At 47.3% G+C, this 21,320-nt stretch overlaps 3 protein-coding genes across 4 annotated transcripts; 1 reads left to right on the top strand and 2 right to left on the bottom strand.

Moving 5' to 3' along the window:
• The first annotated feature begins 4,049 nt into the window (after nt 1-4,049).
• On the top strand, nt 4,050-8,731 carry LOC120709111 (uncharacterized WD repeat-containing protein C17D11.16-like). 2 transcript variants are annotated; one of them, XR_005689577.1, is made up of 17 exons: nt 4,050-4,356; nt 4,460-4,659; nt 4,772-4,851; nt 4,945-5,049; nt 5,406-5,529; nt 5,636-5,694; nt 5,802-5,873; nt 6,670-6,737; nt 6,824-6,920; nt 7,004-7,078; nt 7,164-7,262; nt 7,755-7,892; nt 7,995-8,024; nt 8,095-8,157; nt 8,238-8,315; nt 8,406-8,526; nt 8,560-8,728. XR_005689577.1 is itself a non-coding variant. In XM_039994636.1 (16 exons), the coding sequence occupies exons 1-16, from the start codon at nt 4,214-4,216 to the stop codon at nt 8,460-8,462; spliced, it is 1,488 nt and encodes a 495-aa protein (XP_039850570.1). In that variant the 5' UTR covers nt 4,050-4,213; the 3' UTR covers nt 8,463-8,731. The 2 variants fall into 2 exon arrangements, 1 of the variants encoding a protein (XP_039850570.1); XM_039994636.1 differs by having other exon boundaries at nt 8,406-8,731.
• A 1,725-nt stretch (nt 8,732-10,456) lies between these two features.
• Nucleotides 10,457-15,092, bottom strand: LOC120709109. Its single transcript, XM_039994635.1, has one exon. The coding sequence runs from the start codon at nt 11,405-11,407 to the stop codon at nt 10,850-10,852; it is 558 nt and encodes a 185-aa protein (XP_039850569.1). The 5' UTR covers nt 11,408-15,092; the 3' UTR covers nt 10,457-10,849.
• A 251-nt stretch (nt 15,093-15,343) lies between these two features.
• Nucleotides 15,344-20,947, bottom strand: LOC120709108 (50S ribosomal protein L27, chloroplastic-like). Its single transcript, XM_039994634.1, has 3 exons — nt 20,582-20,947; nt 15,896-15,997; nt 15,344-15,795 (listed from the first exon to the last, which is right to left on the bottom strand). Exons 1-3 carry the CDS (start codon nt 20,876-20,878, stop codon nt 15,619-15,621), a joined length of 576 nt encoding a protein of 191 aa, XP_039850568.1. The 5' UTR covers nt 20,879-20,947; the 3' UTR covers nt 15,344-15,618.
• Between the last annotated feature and the right edge of the window lie 373 nt (nt 20,948-21,320).

Raw genomic sequence — 21,320 nt, 5'->3', positions numbered from 1 at the left:
CGGCTGTCTGCCTGGCCTGTCTGAAGGACTCCGCGAGCCACGCAGGCCTACGCACCCTTTCTGAAACTGAATTTTAGATAAAGGGCTTCAATATTTTTCTTCTTCTTCTTTGCGCTAATGGCAGAGTAGAATATTGTAGAATTTTAAATAAAGGGCTTCAGTTTTTTTTTCTTTGAGAAGGAAAGGAACGAAGAAAGAGCATCGCGATTCTTTCTACGAACAAGTGTGCTAGTGGTAAGTGCTAACCAAGTCAGGCAGGAGTGTTTTGATCATGGTTGGGATTTGGGACTTGGGAGGGTGAAATGAACTCGTTCGTGCTGAACTCGTTGCGTTGCGGGCAGACAAATCGTGTTGCGCCATGTTTGGTTTACCCCATCAAAAAAATTTCAAAAATGATGAATGCATGTATGAAGTACTAAATGAAGTTTATTTGCGAATTTTCTACACATATGAGTGTAATTTTTTGAGATGAATCTAACGAGGCAAGTTCCATCATGATTGCCATAGTGATGCCACAATAACCACGCCTAATCATTCCCTAGTCTTACGGTCACATGCCTCATTAGTTAGAGTAGCTGCTACAGTATCATGATTGCGGAGGTAGTTTTACCATTAGACTTTATTTAATATCTCTAATTAATAGTCAAAGCATCAAAAAGTTTTTATGAAAATTTTTTCATGGGCAAACTAAACACGGCCTTGATTTGAGTTTTGAGGTCATGGTCCGAGTGAAGTCCTGTTTGGTTTGAAGTAGCACAAGTAGCATAAAAATTTTGACCAATAATTAGGGGTAATAAATAAAGGCAATTTACAAAACTAACTCTACAACCCTGCGCTACTTTGCGAGACGAACCTAATGAGGCATTCGACCGCGCGTTTGGAGGATGTTTACTGTAGCATCACTGTAGCCAATTATCGATTAATTACTGTTATTAGATTCGTCGTGAAAAGTTACATCCATCCGTGAAAAAATTTTGCAAATAAATTTCGTTTAGTACTACATGCATGTGAGATTTTTTTTTCGAGAATTGTGCGTGATAGTTGTGATAAAGAAACCAAACAGGGCCTGGTGTTCCGGGCATCTGCCGTCAGTGTCCCGTGTCCTCCGGGGGCGGTACACACTCCGCAGCAGATTCCTCCGGTGCAGGGCGGCCGCAGGCTCTCCCAGGGTTGAGATATTTTCTGGCTTTTGTTGTTGTTTTTTTTTCATTTTTTCTTGTAGCTGGTGTGCGACGTCCCTGTCGGATGGGGGTGCGATGGGATGGACGGAGGCGAGTGGATAAGCATGCGATGCGGGTGGGCCACCCCGGGTCAAACTCAGGCGCGTTGGCCGCCGACGGCGCGACCACAGGCTCGAGCTCGGCGAAGGAAGGAATCGAAATCGGCCAACCTACCTCCGACCTCCGATTAGTCAGCCGTAGCGTAGTAGGAGTAAACCCTAAACCGGCCGGTCTATTCGTCACCCGACAGTCTAATCTCCTCCTCTCCGCCAACCGCCTAGGTTAATCAATCTCGCAGGAGCCGAGCCGGGTTAAGGAAGAAGCAAGCCGGCTGGGTGCCACCGTGCGGTCGCATCGACGCGTATGGCATCCGCCCGCTTTCATCTTTTCCTTTCTTCTCTTTTTTTGAACGAACAAGCACAGACTGTGCTTGTTTCTAATCTTTTCCTTTCTTCTCAGCCGCGTCTCCTTTGCTTTTGGGGATCGATCGATCGATCCACCCACCCGACGGACGTGTCAACGAAAGCCCGATGCGCCATGCATGCCTGACCTGGTGCGGCGATCTTCCTTGGGATCGTTTCCGCGGCCGCCTGACCTGCGCCGCCTCTTCCTTGGAGGAGGCGCCCCAGGCCGGCGGGACGGGAGAGAACGCCAGGACGCATGCCCCTGACCACCGCCACAAGGAAAAGGCACGCCGGATGATGGAAGTGGAACACGGACGGCCTCGGCCGGAGACAACGGCGACCGCCATCCTGCCGGAGCACAGGCACTAGTCCTGGTCGTGCAGTGCGATGATTGATCGGTCTCGGTCGGGTCGGGTGCTGCAGCTGCTGCTTGCCCTGTTTCCCAAAAAAATTTTCTACAATAACTATCACATCAAAATTTTAGACAAATGCATGGAGCACTAAATGTAGTTGAAAAAATAATTAATTACATAGTCTCACTGATTAGCATGAAATGAATCTTTTAATCTTAATTAGTTTATAATTAGATATTATTTATTAAGTAACAATGAAATGTGCTACAGTATTAAAACCCAAACTTTTTCGCCAACTAAACACTGAGAATCAATTCATCACCAGAAAGCAGTCCTTGATCCAGCATGTCATGTCATGTCCGACCCAAGATTCGCGCCAAGTTTATCGGGGAAACGTGTTGGCGGCAAATTGGCAAGTGCCAACCCCGTGACTGACTAAGGACGATGCCCCCCGCCCGACCTAGAAAGCGGCCCTGTTGCGGCGCTGTTTGATTTTTTCCCCGCAGCTGTGGATAAATAATCAGCAGTAGAGTACTGGCACTGACAAAGAAAGGCACTCGCATGCAAAGCAGCACGGCATCTAATCACCTGAGCTCATCCAAAGCCGCCGGGTAATAAGCTCACAGGGATGCCCGATGGCCGCTGCCTGTCCAGCGCCGCCAAGCGTATGTCCGCTGCAGGTGGCCATGGTTGGTTCTCTACTCTCCACCTCCGATCGGCGCCCCCACCACTCCTCCCGCCGGCGGCCAAACATGACCTCGCCCTGCTCCAATCGGCAGGCAATCCGCCGCGTGCTCGACGACGACGCGACTCGTAAAGACTCTGTTTAGGGTGTGTTTGGTTGAGGAGTGAGGTAGAATGGAACGGTTCATTCTAGATTAAAGGAATGGAATGACTCCGTCTTTATGTTTGGTTGGAGGGACGGAATGGCTCTATTTTCTATTTGGTTGGAAGGATGAGCATTAACAGACTTCTTGTTCCGTTAGCCTCCGTCTGGTTAGACCCACATGTCATGCACTGGTCTTCTTCCTCCCCTCTCCTACTCTCCTCTCCTCTCCCCTCCGTGAGCCACCTGCCTGTCGTCGCTGCCGGCTCCATGCCCCACCGGCTGCCCGCCGCCGCCGCGGGCTCGGCCGCGCCCTGTCGGCCGCCGAGCTCCGCGCGCCCTGGGCGCACTCCGCCTGCCTTCGAGTTCCGCGCGCCTCGGCCGCCGGATTCGTCGCGCTGCCGCCCAAATCAGTTCGCCGCAGCCCGATTTGTTGCGCCGCCGAGCTCTGTCCGCGGTCTGGGTCCGCCCGCGTCGCCGAGCTTCGCGCACGCCAGCTGGCTCCGCCCGCGCCTCCGGGCTCTGTCCACACCAGTCGTGCCTCCGCTTGCGCCGCTCCAAGCTCCGCCCCACCAGAGCTCTGTCTCGCATCGTCGGAGCTCCAGCCTGCCCGAGCGCCGCCTCCGGGCACTGCGCGCGCCGGTCGCGCCTCCGCCCGCGCCGCTCCAAGCTCCGCCCTGCCGGAGCTCTGACCCGCATCGCCGGAGCTCCAGCCTGCCCGAGCGCCGCCTCCGCCTACTGACGCCGGCCGAACGCCACCTCCACCTACTCCACGCCTGCCGAGCTCCGCCTTCGCCGGCTGTGGTGCCCCCCTGCTCGAGCTCGTCGCGGGGAGCAGAGAATCGCGGGCGCCGGAGGGAGCACGAGAGACGGGAAGAGACGACGTGGAACGGGAGCGAACTCGTCCGATCGATTTTGCCGAACGAGTTCATCCCGAATCTGGTGCGAATATTCGCTCCCAAAAATTGCTCCGCTCCTACGCTCGTGAAGCAAACACGGGATGGGATGGCTCCGTTCCACGCCGCTCCTGAACCAAACGCACCCTAGTCCTTCGATTGATTCCTCCGTGTCCCCGTCGTCCATGGGCCGTCGATCTCTTTCTGTACGGCCCACTTTCGCCCATGCTTCCTCAGAAAAGTCCATGGGCCGTACATACACACAAAGAGAATCGCTTCAGGCCCAGCCCAACCCAATAGGAGCAGCACCGCTCGGCGCGAACCAACTAAACCCTAGCCCGCTCCTTCCTCCATAACTCTGTTCGCTCATTCTCCCTCGCCGCCGGCCAGCCATCAATCAGGGTCTCCTCGCTCATTCTCCCTCACCGCCGGCCGCGTCCCTCCCGGCCCGCTCCTCGTCGGTTGACCAAGAGATAGGCTGCGTTTTCTCTTTTTTTCGCTGCGCCTCAGCCCGATGGAGGACGACTCGCTCAAGGGGATGATCTCCGCGATTTCCTGGGTGCCCCGGGGCGCCGCCAAGAACGTCCCCGTCGTCGCCGAGCCGCCCACGCAGGAGGAGATCGACGAGGCCATCAAGACCATGGCCTTGGGCGGAGGGTGAGCGCGCCCTCCTTCTCCTCTTTCCCTCCTCGCATTGCGCGCGCTGCTGTAAGTAGGTCCAGCGGCACTGACGAGCTTCTTTGTCACCACCTGTGCCCAGCGGCGGGATCGACGCCGACGAGGACGATGATGCTGGCACCATGGACCTCGACGGTGCCGAGGCCGAGGAGGAGGAGCTTGATGAGCTCGCCCGGGCCAAGGCTGTCGCCAAGGCGCTTGCCAAGGGCACCAGTAAGGTGGACGACGTCGCCGACGAGCTCCAAGAGCTCAACATGGATGCTTACGACGACGAGGAAGAAGGCGCGCGCTTGTCTTCTCATCCTCCTATTTTTTCTCTCTGTTCAATCGGACCTGGTGTGGACGGTATTTGAGCTGAGTTGAATTCTGAATTGCGAGGTTGTGATTGTGTCAGGTATCGAGTTTTTTAGCTCTGGAATGGGGGACCTGTACTATCCCAGCAATGATATGGACCCTTACCTCAAGAACAATGACGTAATTGTGCTTTCTCCTCTATAATTTACTTTTGTTGTTTAATGACACAATAATGGATGCAAATTGTTGCACCTCCTCTTCCTATCTTATTAGGATGATGATGATGATGACGATGAGGAGATTGAAGATAAGATGATCAAGCCTACCGATTATCTTATTGTTTGTGCACATAGTGATGAAGATATCTTTTCTCTTCAGGCAAGTTTATCAGTTTGCAGCATTTCTGATTTTGTTAGAAATGGTGATAGAACACGATATAATCTTACCGATTTCTGTTTTAGTTGATTTCTTTTGTTGGTAATAATCTAAAGATATAATCTTACTTGTAGTGATAGAACACGATACTTGCCCACTGATTTATCGCGCTCTCTCCTTGGTGGACCACTGATTTATCTTGGATTACATTAGGGCAATGCTGGCTGTAGCGAGTAAATATGGTCAAGTCATTAGTTTCTATTTCTCACCTTGGCAGCTTCATTTCTCTGGCTGTTCGAGTCTTCTAGATGCTATCAATTTTGAAACTTAGTGGTTAAAAAAGTTATTATTAATCACAGGTCAACATACTCGAAGAAACAGAGGATGGTGAGCAAAATATGTTTGTGCATCATGATGTCCCTCTCCCTGATTTTCCGCTCTGCACTGCTTGGATGGATTTTAATCTGAATGGTGGTGACAAAGGTAAAACTGTGACTGTCACCTGAATTGCATGGATTGCAGCCGATCTAACTTTAGATGAAACTCATCATCTCATTCTGTTGCTTTCTCTGTGTTTTTCATATTGCAGGGAATTTTATTGCTGTTGGAACCATGGATCCTGCCATCGAAATATGGGACTTGGATATGGTAATGTCTCTTGAAACGTATATGGATATCATTTCATATAACCACGAAACATCTCATCGCATAACAGTTTACATATTCTTTGGTGGATCTTTGCTTTTTCTTAACAGGTTGATGAGGTTAAACCTCAAATGGTTTTAGGAGGACTTTCAAAAAAGAAGAAAAAGGCAAAGGACAAAAAGGTTTGCTTCTAATTCCTGCACTGAACTAGATTAATTTTTTTATACATCTGTTGGTTATTTTTCTAGTTGCAATATTGAACTAGTTTTGGAGTTGTCATTGCTCACATAGGTTATTTTACTTGTTTCTGTGCTAAACACACATTCTCTTGCTCAAATACTTCTAGCATTCTCCAAACTAACACAGTTTCTGTTTTAAGGCTGTTGATGAGTACTGGTATTCTTGTTAATGATGCTATTTACATGTTTCTTTGATTTATATTGTGACGTTTGAGTTTAACTTATCATGCTGTGCTTCTTTCTGGTTTCTGCTGGTATAAATTTTAGGCTAGATTCACAAACAGTTTTAACTTTGCATAACCCATTTAGCATCAAGCTATTATGCTCTCAAATATGCTAAAAGGAGTGCACATCAAAATTATGATTTGAGATCCACCTTACTTTATTTAGGAAACTGCATGTGAATTCAGATGTTTTTTTTTCATCTTATTGGTCATCTTCTTAAATGCAAGTGAGACCACACTGGATTCTTCTTAGGTTAGTATAAGGTTAGTGATTGCTTAGTTGCTTCCGGTTATCAGATTTGATTACAGCAAAACCAGTGGTTCCCATATGAATTCTTAGCTGCATGACGCTGATTAGATGAATGTACTTGGCCAGGACAAGATTGTTAGAATGTTTTTCTTTCACGATATTACGACACACATTTGGATATATGCAAGTGGGCACTCATTTATACTGTATGTTAAGTCTTTGTTAGCTGTACTTAAATCAATACTGCATGAATTCCCTATTACAGGGGAAAAAGTATAAGAAGGGAAGTCATAGAAATTCTGTGCTTGGTCTTGCATGGAACAAGGAGGTCAGGTGAGGTTTCATTTCAGCTCAAGTGGTGATGCCTCTCTTCACTTATTAGCCCCTCTGATGCATGAACTTATTGTTATGAACTCCAGGAACGTTCTAGCTAGTGCAAGTGCGGACACAACTGTTAAAATTTGGGATTTAGCTGTTGGCAAATGTGCAGTCACACTTGAACATCATGATGACAAGGCACTGATTATGGATACCTAATTTCTGTCATTTTGGTTTAACATCATGTTGCTGTATATTGAGTTTCCTTCCTCGGTTTGCAGGTTCAATCAGTTGCTTGGTGTCCACAGTCACCTGAAGTTCTTCTGAGTGGATCATTTGATAAAACAGTTGCCATTGTAATGCATGTGCTAGTTATCATGGGTAATTGATTATTAAGGATTGTTCTTTCTTGATATTTGATCCGAACATTTTTATCCGCAGAATGATATGAAAGATGGTGGACAGAGATGCCATAAATGGTCTGTTGAAGCAGATGTGGAAAGTTTAGCTTGGGATCCACACAATGAACATTCATTTGTGGTGAGTAAATGAAACTCATGGCTTGTTTTCTGCTTATCTGAACTCTGTTATCTGTCTAGTCCAGAACATGTGAAATGTAGGACTAGCATAAGCCTTTAGGTAATTCCTTTAGTGAATCTTCCATCAGAAAACAGCTTAGTTGAAATGTATAGAGTGACATGTAGTTCTGTCGAGAGTTGAGTATAGTGTTGAAAATATGTGTAATGTTAGCAGGCAGGCTATGGTCTCAGATTCATGGTACAGTGAAAATTGTTTAGATTCACCTCCTGTGCTTATGCTAACAATACAGGCTACTCTCTCACTGTTTTTGGACCCTATAGGAATGACCTAGTGCTGGTTTTGCGAAGGCATTTGATCTGCAGTTTTCTTGTTATATCTGGTGAACATGCTTTGTTGATATTATGGAATTAGCACTTGTCCTTTTTGAATGTTTTGTATGATTAATGCTCGAATCAGTCTGGGGCTCTCTAAGTCAAAGTTTTTGTTTTCCAGGTAAGTCTTGAAAATGGGATGGTTCAAGCATTTGATAAGCGAACAGCTTCATCAAGTTCTTCTGGCCGATCCACATATACTCTTCATGCACACGAAAAGGCTGTTTCATCCATCTCCTTCAGCCCGTCTACCCCTAATGTATGTTTTCTTTTTCAGTGTAGTTGTGTAGTAAAATAAGAAAGAAACATGTCAAACATGTCCACATGACTAGATCGCTGATGGTACATTCTTTTTGTGCAGTTTCTTGCAACAGGCTCTACTGATAAAATGGTAAGGAGCTTCCAATAGTTGGATGACATATCGATACTGTTCAGCCAGTGACTAACCTCTCTAAACACAGGTGAAACTCTGGGATTTATCAAACAACCAGCCATCATGCATTGCCTCTCTGAATCCAAAGCTTGTATGTTTTCAAATGAGATTGTTCTTTAGTGTCGGAAGTAATTGCTTCAAACATCTCGCTAATACACTTGTTTATTCCAGGGAGCTATTTTTTCAGTATCATTTTCACATGACAATCCCTTCTGGTTAGCCTGTGGAGGATCCAAAGGCAAACTAAAAGTAATCGACCAGGCTCCTCTCAATAAGCTGTTAAGCACTGCCTGTGATGTATAACTGTCTTTATTAAACATTGTTTTGCATGTTTGATAGGTCTGGGACACACTAACGGAGCCAGCAGTAGCTCAAAAATTCGGCAGACAGAAGTGAAGGAAATTTAGTCAGCACTGAGAAGCAATGTTTTTGGATCCACGAGCAAAATAGTAGCCGAAGTTTGCTGGCACATGTTGTTTCCAGCGTATACATGTTTGGGTAGATTGACGTCCTAGTGGAAGTTTTGTGCGTGTGAGATGAAAGCCCAATATTGGTAAATGAATGAAATCAAAGCAACTAAGTATCTTAGAGCTTGTACAACGAATGATTCAGGCAAGGTTTTGGAATGAAACTTTCAAGTTATAACCTGCTGTGAATTGTGACTCCCTGTTCACTCTAGTCAAAAGAGCTAGCTGTTCTTACAGTAGTCTTACAGTGAAAAGATAAATGAAAGTTCTCGCTGAATTTTGCGTGGAACAGCTCAGGTGATAGAGTAAAATAATAAGTCGTTATGTCTTGTGAAAAACTAATTTCTCGCTCAATCTTGTTTACGAGTATATGAATATCAGCTGAACTGCATCAACAAAAAAGAATAAATGAAAGTATGAGCATTATGAACAGCAACATGTGGATTCTACTTCTGATGGATTCTTTAAGGTGAGCAAACTGTGCTAATGTGTATCTTATTGTGATATTGTCAGAGGCAGATTGATGCAAAACAAATTGCAGTAAAAAAAGCAACTACCTCTCCATCTAAAAGGAAAAAAAGAAAAAACAACCAACTCTGCCACAACCATCTTTTTTATTTGTTTTTGGGAAATGCTACACCTATTTTTTTTATACTGACGAGGCTCTACTTTCCACGTTCTAAAGAAGTCCACTTGGAGTATTCTACGTATGCACAGTACGCTAATCCGATCATCTCTCCGTGGGGATGCATCCGTGCACTCCCTTTTGCCACCATTTTTCACTTTCTAGTTTTATTCTAAATTTCCTTTTATCGCATCAGCCTCGGCGCTCCTAGTGCGTGCGCCTTTTTCGTGTGGCTCACAAAAGAACATGTGATCTCATCTCGAAACGGCCCAGGCAGAGGCAGAGGCATGCATGGGACTGACGCCGATCCGATTCAGCAGCCGCAAAAGCTAGCCGAACCCGGGGACAAGTGGTTCGATTGCTCGTGATAATCTCCTCGCTTGATTAATTAAAGTAATTGGATTAGTTTTGCAAGTACGTATCAATTTTTAAAATATTCGAGAGAGTGTATAAGTGTTTCTGCGTGTATGGCATCATTTCACAAATTTGAATAAGCACGGCGTGTGCGCAAGCTTTTCCATCTTTTCGCCTTTTCGTGGATGAACATGAACATTCAGCATTGCGTGTGATCGATCCTATTTTATTTGATCCAACACATGCGACATTTTTCATCATATGAGTGTATTCGTGTGCAGTGACGGTGCTAGAAAACTTCAGAAGGTTACATACAAATTTGTACATGTACATTGGCGGCTGAGGAAAACATTCCAAACAACGCTGGAATTGTGAATTTGCGAGCAGAGTATGGAATGCATCAAAATTTTAATGTCATTAAACACAAGAATGACCATCAATCATGTATGTGCTAAGGTTAAGGTGAATTTCTTCAAAAAGAAGATTCAATAAATCTTAACAGTAAAAAAAGCTTTATAAAATTTCAAATAAATCCATATCGACCTTATCACGAAAATGGGAAGATATTCTGTTGATTTTGTATTATGTAAAACGTCAGCATTCAAAACTTTGAGGACTCGAACTTGGGAGATGCGACACCTCCCATGTCTTCATTGCTAAAATCTTTGCAGTACAAAATGTGTGCATTCATGTGCAAACCTTTGAATTCCAAGTTGTCGCTTCATATGACTAGGCTTGATAAAGGGCCTCAAAAGTTTAGCCTACAAATTTTAAGGATCGTCTCAAGAAAAGCTAGGCTAAATTTTATGTAGTATTTGTAAGCTGAAAGTATAATTAAGGATTGAGTTGGATTGTTAAAAGGCATTTTAGGGTCATGATCCACGCCCAAAGTCATCATCCAACTCTCTTAATGCAGCAGTTTCTTTTCAGATTCAGTGATTAAGTTGTGGTAATCAGTTACCCGACAACTTTATAAACATCAGGTTGAGAGTACAGAATCTCTTTGTTCCCCAGTACAGAAGTGCTATAATCATCATGATGGCAGCATGCCAATCGAGTCTTGACACAACGCAAGATAAGAGAAACACACCATGCATCACTTTTCTTCTTTTGTACTTTTCTCAAAGATCACACACATTCCATGTCTCCTTTCCCTAATACTTGCCACGGTTACACCTCAGTGACACTGTAACTCCTACGGTGGAATGGGTTCATCTCCTGACCTCCTCCTTACCTTTGACAACTAACATAACAAGACATGATCAAGGATAGCAGCACAAAGCCTTACAGATCTTTTTGGATGTAATCTTTGATTTAGTTTGCATCTTTCCAGACAGTTATCGATCAACATCGAAGAAGCTCTTGGCCTCCAGCTTCCTTTGCTTCTTCACCCTTGCAATGAAGTCCTCCACTCTCTTGTGCAGCTCCTCCTCTTCCCCTTCGTCTTCCTTAACCTCCACTTCCTCCCCCAGCCCCACCACTCCTACAGAAGCGCTGTGGTCAGCCACCACCACCGCTTCGGTTGTTGCCTTTGTGACCATTGCCATGTTCCTCTTCACGTGCTCCTCATGTATCTCATTCACCAAGGAAGGCTGATCGTCGTCCCTCCTAGGTGCCAGCCTAGATTCACCAACCAGGAAGGCGACGATGAGGTTGCCGATGACGAAGAGGCACTTGGGGCTGAGCAGGAAGGCTGTGACCAAGTTAGGGAGGGTGGTGAGGATGAAGAAGCTGAGGAGTGAGCACAGGCTAGGGAACCAAGCAGGTCTAGTGAGCAGCAGGCAGATGAAAGAGGTGGCCACCACATAGATTGAAAGAGTAGGAAGCTTCTGCTGCCTCCTGCTCTTGCTAAACTTGTTCATGGCCCTGATCTTCTCTATGCTAATGGGATCCATTTGGACACCAGTTGAGCAATTGGGTTCTTGCGACAAACAGCCCAGGAACTACTCGATACACGGGATCTTCACAAGAATGTATGTACAGAGAAAGACTTCAGGGGTTCTAGAGGCTACAATGAGATGGGATGAAGGGGGTGAGAGGGTTTTATATGTGGAGGAGGGGATGGTAGGCCATGGAAAGTCAGGAGATGTGCAGCGCCCAGGCAAGATGGCTCATATAACTGTGAGAGGAACAAGACACAGATCTGCCATTGGTGGTAGAGAAGAGATGCAATTGCAGACACATGCTGCTTTTGCAAGGGGCATCTGGGATTTGGTAGTGCTTTGTGTGTTGTGGGTGGGGGCAGCTGGTTGTCAGAAAAAAAGGTACTGTGGCTGCTTTTTACCTCAAATACCTTTTTTTTTTTTTTGCTTTGGGTCCCTTTGCTCTTATGATCCTGATCCTTGACTTGATGCATGGTCTCCCATTTGGAATTTGGATGCCTGAGTGGGCAATGGATTCCATTTGGCAGCCTCAGTGACTTCGTGTTTGGGCGGCTACATATTTGTGACCTGTCTATCTTGTTTTGGCAGCAAACAGCTCATCTTCAAATCTATAGCTATAAACTGTGCCCAAACCAAAGCAATGCCATGTATTACGTCTTAGTGTAGCAATTGGTGGTACTTGACAGCAAACCAAGCATTGACAATCTTTTGCGGCTGGTTCTATTTTTCTTTCTTTTTTTCTAAAAAAACACATGACAAGAATATCAATGTTATTTAGGCGCCTCAAAATTATGGAAATATGGTGGATTTTTTTTTCGCGCCCATACCTGAGCATGTATTACATCAAGAGGAAGAGCACATATGGTGGATTCACTATGAGAACAAAAATCATGGTGCGTGCGTGCGTGCATGTGTTATATAATGAAGCACGTTTGGCTTTGCATTCTCGCGGTAGTCAGTGCAAGTGCACCAGTAATCAGTTTGGATTCTGTTAAATATGTCTTTGTGTCGGAAGCTGAAGTGGACATGAGCAGGTGCTCAACAGTATGATGGACTGACACATCTGTTTGCTCTTAGAATGGTATGGCAATCTGGAACTTGAATCCAGAAGGTTTGTACCTACTCTTCAGGCAATTTGCAACAAAAATAAATTGCAGTACCAAGTTCAAAGGTGCAATGCCTAGATTCCTTTGACTGTAAGGTTCAACAAAAGGGTGGTACCTTTGATCGAGTATAACAGTCTAAGGATTAAGAAGTCAAGATTAACACACAACACTCTACACATTAAAAGTTCCTACCACATATGTGTGTGCACTGGGGAGATCTGAACCATAGACTTTCAGCATCACAAAGTTCCATCTTTTCCCCTCTTTCAAACTAATGTAACGTCAGAATTAAGCTTCATCCTGAAATCCATATATTCTCAGAATTTTAAGAATAACTCTTAAATTATCGTTGCATCAGCAAATGATATCAATACTCAAAAACAGATTCATCAACCGAGGAACCATTGCTACATCAACTAGCCGAAGACTTAAGGACTAAGGAACGATGAGGTCAAACTCGGCCTAGTATGTCCAATCCAACAAAACCTAGTGCATAGTGGCCATTATCCTCTCCCAAGGACCCAGCTCCTCTCTTTAGCAAATCAACTGAGGAGCCTACCAATTGAGTAGAGTGTAGAACTTGTCAACCTTGGGCAAGGCAATCACAAAAGTTTCTGTGTCTCTGCAAATTGCCCGTCACGAAAATGTGACATGCATTGAAAAGATAAGGAGGGCTGTAGAATTATGGCTCAGACCAACAGAATATGCTTTAGGATAATAATTGAGCAGAGAAAATAAGAATTGTTGATAAAAAGGGTTTCATTACCAGTGGTTGCATCATAGCTTTACTATTATATGGTCTGGATTGTGAAGTCAGCAACCAAAGGCATAACTTGTGATAAGCATGCCTGCATGGGTCATGGATGGATGATTCTATTGGTCCTTTCTTGGTCATCGACACAATTTTTTCTACTGTCTATTCATTTAAGGTTTACTGTATATTAGGCTTACTCACTCTCTATGAATGAACGAAGCTATCCTTTTCCAATCCAAGGCAAAGATGTTCTCCACCAAAAGAGATTCCTTATAAAGATGTCACAAGCTTCTTAGAAATTCTACTGCTCTTGTTTCACAAAACGGAACCTATTTTCCATATGAGGCATAACTCGTGGGGGAAAGGCCATAAGCCTTATATATTTTTTAGGTTTATGCTATATGAACATGCAAATTATGTATAAGAAGGGAAAAAAGTATAGAGTTTTTAGGAATTGCCTACACCTTTAAAGTCTAAATAGCAAATAAATGTGATTGCTCGTATGAATTTTTATGTTTAACATGTATTACTGTCAGCAAGCAATAATTGGGAAGTTTCTCAAAATATGTATCCAAAAGACTGACAGGCAATGACTTTTACAGAACAAACAAATGCTGCATTTCATGAGAACATGTTTTTTGCCCAGAAACAAATTAGAATAGCTCAAGCTTGCCGGGTCAATTCTGATCTTTGAGAAAAAAGATATATTTGAGAAGATCTTAGCAATATTCTAGTCACCAAATAGGATTACAGCAATAAAGTTAAAGGCACTCGTTGGCTATGACTTACAGCAATAAAAATCACATGAAATAAAAAACAATTGGAAGGTTCCAAGAAATGTGAGAAGGGAAGAAAGATATGGCGCAAAGTTATCAGTGAGTCTGTGGTACAGCTATTTCAGACATCATGCACATGCTTAACCACCTTACCTACAGCTATTGGTCTCATAAGGTTAGTGAGCAGATGTATGGCCTCCACTATTTAAGCTGCATTACTTTAAATGAACTTTGCAGGTAAGATTAGCCTGCAAGTTGTATCAACATCACTGTTGTCGGAAAAATGTAAAGTTAGTTCTTTGAAAGATAAAATAGATTTAAAATGTTTACAGTGACCCAACGCCTGCCAAAAAAAATTATTGGCATGGTAAATACTTGATGTCAAAAAGAAATTCACTTCAAGGTAGAATGAAATGAGCTTTCAAAGATTCCACGCCACAAAAAGATTCTGCTTCTTGGGAACATTGAAAGAGAAGACAATCTAGTATCCGGCATACTTTCCACCTCTCTCCATGATTCCACTTGCACAAAGCTTGAGAGAAAACAAGGTGGGCTCTCAATAATGTTTGACTTGGCATCATCATTCACCAGAGCTACCGACTCCATTTCAGGATGAGACATGGAAGAGAGAACAAACAAGGACATGCTTCCTGATCTTAATTGCTCTTTTCTTCATATTATGTTTCTTGATGAGGACTTGTTGTATTAGAGTCGAGGAGCCAATAAAATGTCTCAATTATCCTCCGGTAGGCCAATTTTATTGGACAAAGGCCAACCTGAGGCTCAAGGCCCCTCTTTGCTTTGCTTAAGCAAAAGAAAGACAGCAGAAATCATGTGAAATAAAACTAGGAAAAAAACACTGAGATGCCCTTTTTCCTTTTCTTTTTTGAAAAGATGAGATCAATACCTAATCCACAAGGTTCATTAAGAAAAAGTCATAAATTTTGTTCTTAGCTCCAACAATTGAGGACATTATTCTCCTTGTTTAAGCTGTTTTGGTGTTCGCTATTATTTTCATAATTATTTAGTTGCCATGATATCACAAGTAACAGTATTATGTTCGGTACGAGGAAATAGGATATAGCATCCATACGTTACAGCAAAATGGCATCTTGTCTGTTTTTTTCCCCTTGTGCAAAAATTAAGGAAATATAAGATTCTGGTAGCAGGCCTGCACCCACCAATTGAACCTAAATCCCTTTACTACCCTGCAAAAGTTTTTTCTTTCCAGAAAAGAAGGTTGCTTCTAATAAGACCTAAACCATGTAGCACACCCCCAGTGATGATGACGCTGTTCAACAGTGGCTTGATGTATTGCAACAATGTGGCATCTCTTGGATACCACTAATTTCAAGATTCAGGTGAGCTTGCGACAACGTCCATCACACCATTAAACCTGGAGTTTGCGGTCCAGGAAGTTGGAATAGACTCCACTGTGACTCCAAAGCAAAACAACCAGAAAAAGCACAGCAGATAGACCACATCTAAACAACATCGTGTAATATGACCTTTAAGGGATCATGCAGTCTTAGGGAGAAAATATCAAACATGGCTTGTGAACAAGAGAAATACTAGACAGGAAGCTTATCAGCAGTCTGCGCTGACCTCAGAGTTTTCGTCTACAGCGGCTAATACCAATTGAGGCTCAACGGCTCCCTCTGCTCTTGCCTTCTTGCGTTCACGCTGCATGCGGAAGTACTCTCTCTTTCTTGCTCTGTAACTGTTTGGGTTTTCAGGCTGTTTCTCGTATGGGTAGACACTTACCTGTAGAAGAAAAGGTAGTTGGATGAACACACATCTGGCATTCCCCCAGACTTGCAGGTAAAAACTAGTTGTCAACAAGTAATAACCAATATACAACTACCTTTTTCTTGTCTGGGCCATATTTCTCGAACTTGACTAGTCCATCAATCAAAGAAAAGAGTGTATGATCCTTGCCCATTCCAACATTATTTCCAGGATAGACCTGTTAAAAACAAATGTAAGAAAGGCTTGAATAAAAGAGGAAAAAGAACAGGAATGGAATGAAATACAGGGCACAGCAGTATACAACTTATGGTAAACCTAATATATACTAAATATCTAGAGCATTGGCAGCAGGGCTGCGGGGGTGCCAAGTAACTTATGCTGCTTTATGAGATTGCATGGTACATAAGACGGCAAGAGGGACCTATCAAACCTCAAGCCATTACATGTTATTCAATTATCAGCAATGCCGTCAGTTCATACATTTTCCTTCTACAAAACATGCACTGATGCACATTTGTGTGACTTCCAATACACCTCCTATTGAGCAGCTATGTCTGATCGTGCGTTGTCGGTACCCTACAACTGGGGTACCCACTCTTACTGTGCCAAGACTCGCGTAGTTATCCGTAACTACGCCCTAAGGAGCTGAGCAGCCGGACTCCTGGGTTCCGACTCCATCTCACCGGACCAACGGTCCCGGACCCGCTTCCCGTTTGGGGACGGGTCCGGTGTCACCACGTGTCCCAGAGGTGGAAATGCTCAGCACCTGTGGCCGCGGACCCGGACCCCCGCAGGCGGGTCCGGGACCTCCACGTGCCATCCGGACTCCCGCAGGCAGGTCCGGGACCTCCTCGTGCCTACCCGGACCCCCGTGAGCTCTCGGCTCAGCAAGCTGCTCGGGTGGGGTCCGGAGCCGCCACGTGTCACGCAGACGCGGGCGCGGGCGCCAGCCTTCCGCTGGAAGCTCCCTCACCCACCCGCATTAAGTGCGAGTGGTTGAGGCGGGATCTGCTGCCTCTGAGCACGGGGCAGCTTTTGTCAGTCCACACTGTGGATCGCCAGATACCGAGACAAGCATTAAAGACTCAGCGCTGCGCGCATGAGCGACGAGTCATGATGACCAGCTACTGACTGAAGCAACAGTGCACGCTGCTACAGTGGACTGAGTCAGTAGTTCGGCGCTTCATCGTGACCTCGACGCGCGACTGCAAAGGCTAGACTCTGCTCTGACAGGACAACTCAAGACCATCCCTGGTCAGAAGCTACGCACAGAAGCCGACGACAAGATCTCCGGATCTGAGCCATTGAAGACCAAAGTGTAGTTTATAATACATCGCCGGGTCCACATGTCGGGGCCCCGCTCAGTGTACGTGCTCCCCTTGGACATATAAAAGGGAGAGCACGCCCGCTAGAACACAAGAGAGGAGAGGAGGGGAGGTGGACACATCATCTCCACAATCCAGACTCAAGCTCTAGCGAACTTCTCACTCTCGTGGGAAGGCAATACAACACACAGTGGACGTAGGGTATTACGCTCCGGCGGCCCGAACCACTCTAAATCCTGCTGTGTTCATCGTGTTCTTGAGGAAGATTGATCTAAGACTAGCTAACCCCCGAGTACACACCCTCTGGGCTAGGGCGGGTGCCTTCCGCCACCCGGCTGTGGTTTGCAGCACCACGACATTTGGCGCGCCAGGTAGGGGCGCTAGCTGGTCGCATTTCATCATCTTCTTCGTCCCCATGGTTCGCGTGGACGACGTGGAGATGACGGAGGGGGTGGCGTCCTCCACGCCACATGCCTCTCGCGTTCCTGCTCCAGGGGCAACTGTGCCTGTGGAGCAGCCACCGTTGGCGGCGGCGCGCGCCGCCCGCCGGCAAGAGTCAGGGCACCCGTCAAGGGCCCCCTCACAAGCTGCGAGCGGCGGAGCGACAAATCCCAGCTCACAGCATACCTCACTCATGAGAGGAAGCCCGCTCCGGCGGAAAGCCGACTCCGGTCGCACCAAACCCGCTCCGGCGGACTGCCGACTCCGGTCGCACCAAGCCCGCTCCGGCGGAAAGCCGACTCCGGTCGCACCAAGCCGCTCCGGCGGAAAGCCGACTCCGGTCGCACCAATCCCGCTCCGGCGGAAAGCCGGCTCTAGTGGCTCTCTCCGGCGGAAAGCCGACTCCGGTCGTACCCCCGACTCTACATCTCTGTAAGTCCTACTCTTAGAGGCCCAGCAGGGAATAAAATCTTTTCCTTTGTAACTATGTAGTACTTCCGTGTGGTCCAGTCCGGTGAGCCTCCCCCGTGGAGGGGTCCGGACCTCTGCGAACCAGGTTCAGGGAAGCGTATTCACCCTCCGGGGAGGTCCGGAGCCGTGTAGCCGCTTAGCCTGGTTCCGTACCCTAAGCCTGCATGCTCTACCTCCCTAGGGTGAGTACCGTAGTACCTAAGACTGGGGGCCCGGAGGTCCGGACAGCTCCGGCCTCATAAACCCGTGTTCTGGCTTACATCGCACATCTCATGTACATCTAGTTATAAAGGAAAAGTTTATTCTCAGTTCGCCTCTAAGGATGTTACATTCCAATTTCGATCTACGCATTCTGTTTGCGCTAACCCCCACGTGGCTTCTTACTCTTGTGCGGTGATTGTGGTCCGAATTGAGTTGGCTAGTTAGTGACTTAGCTCGAGACCCCTCATGGAAGAGAGGGGTTCGGACCCCTGGGAACCTGCAGGTTCAGGGAAGCGCACTCATTCTCCGGGGAGGTCCGGAGCCGTGTAGCTGCTTAGCCTGGTTCCGTACCCTAAGCCTGCACGCACCACCTCCTGTGAATGAGTGCCGTAGTACCTAGGACTGGGAACCTGGAGGTCCGGACTTTCTCTTAACCTAAAGGCCGGCCCCTTGAGCTTCGTTCACTGAACCTAGCTATCCATCTCAAAGGATTACAGCCAACAGGATTTGGGACCCGTGGGCACGCTACTAAGCATCTACCTTGAGTCATGTGCAGGTCCAAACGTGATGATGCAGCAGGTGACCCAAGGGATGGACGATGCAGGGCAAGACCCTTGCGGCGCGCACCGCTGGGTGCCAGAAGCAGCCAAGTTGCTCACAGTAGTGGCCCCACCTGCGGGTTCGTTGCCTCTCCCGAGGCGGGCCCGGGGGCCACTGTCGGTACCCTACAACTGGGGTACCCACTCTTACTGTGCCAAGACTCGCGTAGTTATCCGTAACTACGCCCTAAGGAGCTGAGCAGCCGGACTCCTGGGTTCCGACTCCATCTCACCGGACCAACGGTCCCGGACCCGCTTCCCGTTTGGGGACGGGTCCGGTGTCACCACGTGTCCCAGAGGTGGAAATGCTCAGCACCTGTGGCCGCGGACCCGGACCCCCGCAGGCGGGTCCGGGACCTCCACGTGCCATCCGGACTCCCGCAGGCAGGTCCGGGACCTCCTCGTGCCTACCCGGACCCCCGTGAGCTCTCGGCTCAGCAAGCTGCTCGGGTGGGGTCCGGAGCCGCCACGTGTCACGCAGACGCGGGCGCGGGCGCCAGCCTTCCGCTGGAAGCTCCCTCACCCACCCGCATTAAGTGCGAGTGGTTGAGGCGGGATCTGCTGCCTCTGAGCACGGGGCAGCTTTTGTCAGTCCACACTGTGGATCGCCAGATACCGAGACAAGCATTAAAGACTCAGCGCTGCGCGCATGAGCGACGAGTCATGATGACCAGCTACTGACTGAAGCAACAGTGCACGCTGCTACAGTGGACTGAGTCAGTAGTTCGGCGCTTCATCGTGACCTCGACGCGCGACTGCAAAGGCTAGACTCTGCTCTGACAGGACAACTCAAGACCATCCCTGGTCAGAAGCTACGCACAGAAGCCGACGACAAGATCTCCGGATCTGAGCCATTGAAGACCAAAGTGTAGTTTATAATACATCGCCGGGTCCACATGTCGGGGCCCCGCTCAGTGTACGTGCTCCCCTTGGACATATAAAAGGGAGAGCACGCCCGCTAGAACACAAGAGAGGAGAGGAGGGGAGGTGGACACATCATCTCCACAATCCAGACTCAAGCTCTAGCGAACTTCTCACTCTCGTGGGAAGGCAATACAACACACAGTGGACGTAGGGTATTACGCTCCGGCGGCCCGAACCACTCTAAATCCTGCTGTGTTCATCGTGTTCTTGAGGAAGATTGATCTAAGACTAGCTAACCCCCGAGTACACACCCTCTGGGCTAGGGCGGGTGCCTTCCGCCACCCGGCTGTGGTTTGCAGCACCACGACATGCGTGTAGAGGAAGTTCATCACCAGTTGGCTCTCTAGTGCATTAAGGTGACAGTGTAAATAATTTTGATGCAGTTAGATATCATATATATGAATACAGAGGTTGGTTGTTTCCCTCCAGCTTTCTGAGAAATGCAGAAATGTCAATCTTTTCTGCCTTTGCAGAGTGTTAGGAGTAGAGTCGGGAAGTGCAATTGTGCACATCGCACAATTGCAACATCCAGCGTGTCAAGCATTATCCTCAAAGGCTTGTATTTCTAAGTCCATCATCATACTCCTACATACAAGTCTTTATCCTCATGAAGCTAGGTAGTTAATTCAGGCTAAAAAAGCAGCGTTAGCGTGTAATGCTTAATGCTCCGACCTTTACACTACGACTTGCCCGAATTCAACAGTAATTAAACACTAAATGAAGTTATCTGACTGAATAATAAAAAAGCACAAGCCCTAAGCAGGTGGGAAACCAATAGCTCAGCTCCCCCTGATCCAAGAAGCAGTAATGGGGAAGCAGAGGATGAGGATGTGGCCGGACCCTGGTGCCGCGCTGGCGGATGATGATTGCGCCGGGCTTGGCGACCTGGTCGCCGTATATCTTGACTCCCAGACGCTGCCCCTTGGAGTCGCGCCCGTTCTTTGTGCTCCCGGCTCCCTTCTTGTGCGCCATTTGGATGGTCAGCCGCCGCGCCGGCACCGGCACGCCCACCGCGGCGCCGCCGACGGAGAGCGCAGCGCGGTCACCGCGGAGGAAGGACGGGCGCATGGAAGAGGAAGGGGTCGCGAGGGAGAGGCCCTTGAAGGCTCCTGCCAGTGAGAACGCCATGGACGCCATGAGCGGAGGAGGCTGGAGGGAGGCAACGGCAGAGAAGTGGGGAGGAGATGAGGTGATAACGGAGGATTGGTGTTGGAGCCGTGGGCTTCTGGTGGGCTCAAATTTCGGGGTTCCGATTGTTTGGGCCTTTACAGATGGGCCTATGGTGCTTACCACAAGTATATGGGCTCCTAAAGGGAGATCGATCACTCAGCTGGTAATTTTAGGCCCATTCTGTTCTTGTAGTCCACCTGGTAATTTTTTTTTTGAAAGGAACACCTGGTAAAAATTGGCAGTTGGGCTGTCGTCCAAGCAGGCAGCAGCACGGTGAATGAAATGGTGACCCCCTTCGCCTTGATCGTCTTCTTCCTCCATCTGCAGTTTCTTCACAGAAAGCTGGAGGGAATGATAGCCAGGCAAGGCAAGGCAAGAACCAGTACTCATTAGCTTTGGATTTCGAAGG

Source organism: Panicum virgatum, chromosome 5K (assembly GCF_016808335.1).
Source record: "Panicum virgatum strain AP13 chromosome 5K, P.virgatum_v5, whole genome shotgun sequence".
Classification (NCBI taxonomy): Eukaryota; Viridiplantae; Streptophyta; class Magnoliopsida; order Poales; family Poaceae; genus Panicum; species Panicum virgatum.
The sequence above is the reverse complement of the archived record's forward strand: the minus strand, read 5'-3'. Positions and strand labels throughout refer to the sequence as shown.

Excerpts from the sequence above, each read along its gene's own strand:
- LOC120709109 (XM_039994635.1), bottom strand. The coding sequence starts at position 11,407 with ATGGATCCCATTAGCATAGAGAAGATCAGGGCCATGAACAAGTTTAGC.
- LOC120709111 (XM_039994636.1), top strand. The coding sequence starts at position 4,214 with ATGGAGGACGACTCGCTCAAGGGGATGATCTCCGCGATTTCCTGGGTG. Across the intron at positions 5,874-6,669 it reads AAAAGGCAAAGGACAAAAAG|GGGAAAAAGTATAAGAAGGG; the intron begins GTTTGCTTCTAA and ends TCCCTATTACAG. Across the intron at positions 7,079-7,163 it reads TTGATAAAACAGTTGCCATT|AATGATATGAAAGATGGTGG; the intron begins GTAATGCATGTG and ends TTTTATCCGCAG.
- LOC120709108 (XM_039994634.1), bottom strand. The coding sequence starts at position 20,878 with ATGGCGTCCATGGCGTTCTCACTGGCAGGAGCCTTCAAGGGCCTCTCC. Across the intron at positions 15,998-20,581 it reads TCCGCCAGCGCGGCACCAGG|GTCTATCCTGGAAATAATGT; the intron begins GTCCGGCCACAT and ends TGTTTTTAACAG. Across the intron at positions 15,796-15,895 it reads ATGGCCCAGACAAGAAAAAG|GTAAGTGTCTACCCATACGA; the intron begins GTAGTTGTATAT and ends TTTCTTCTACAG.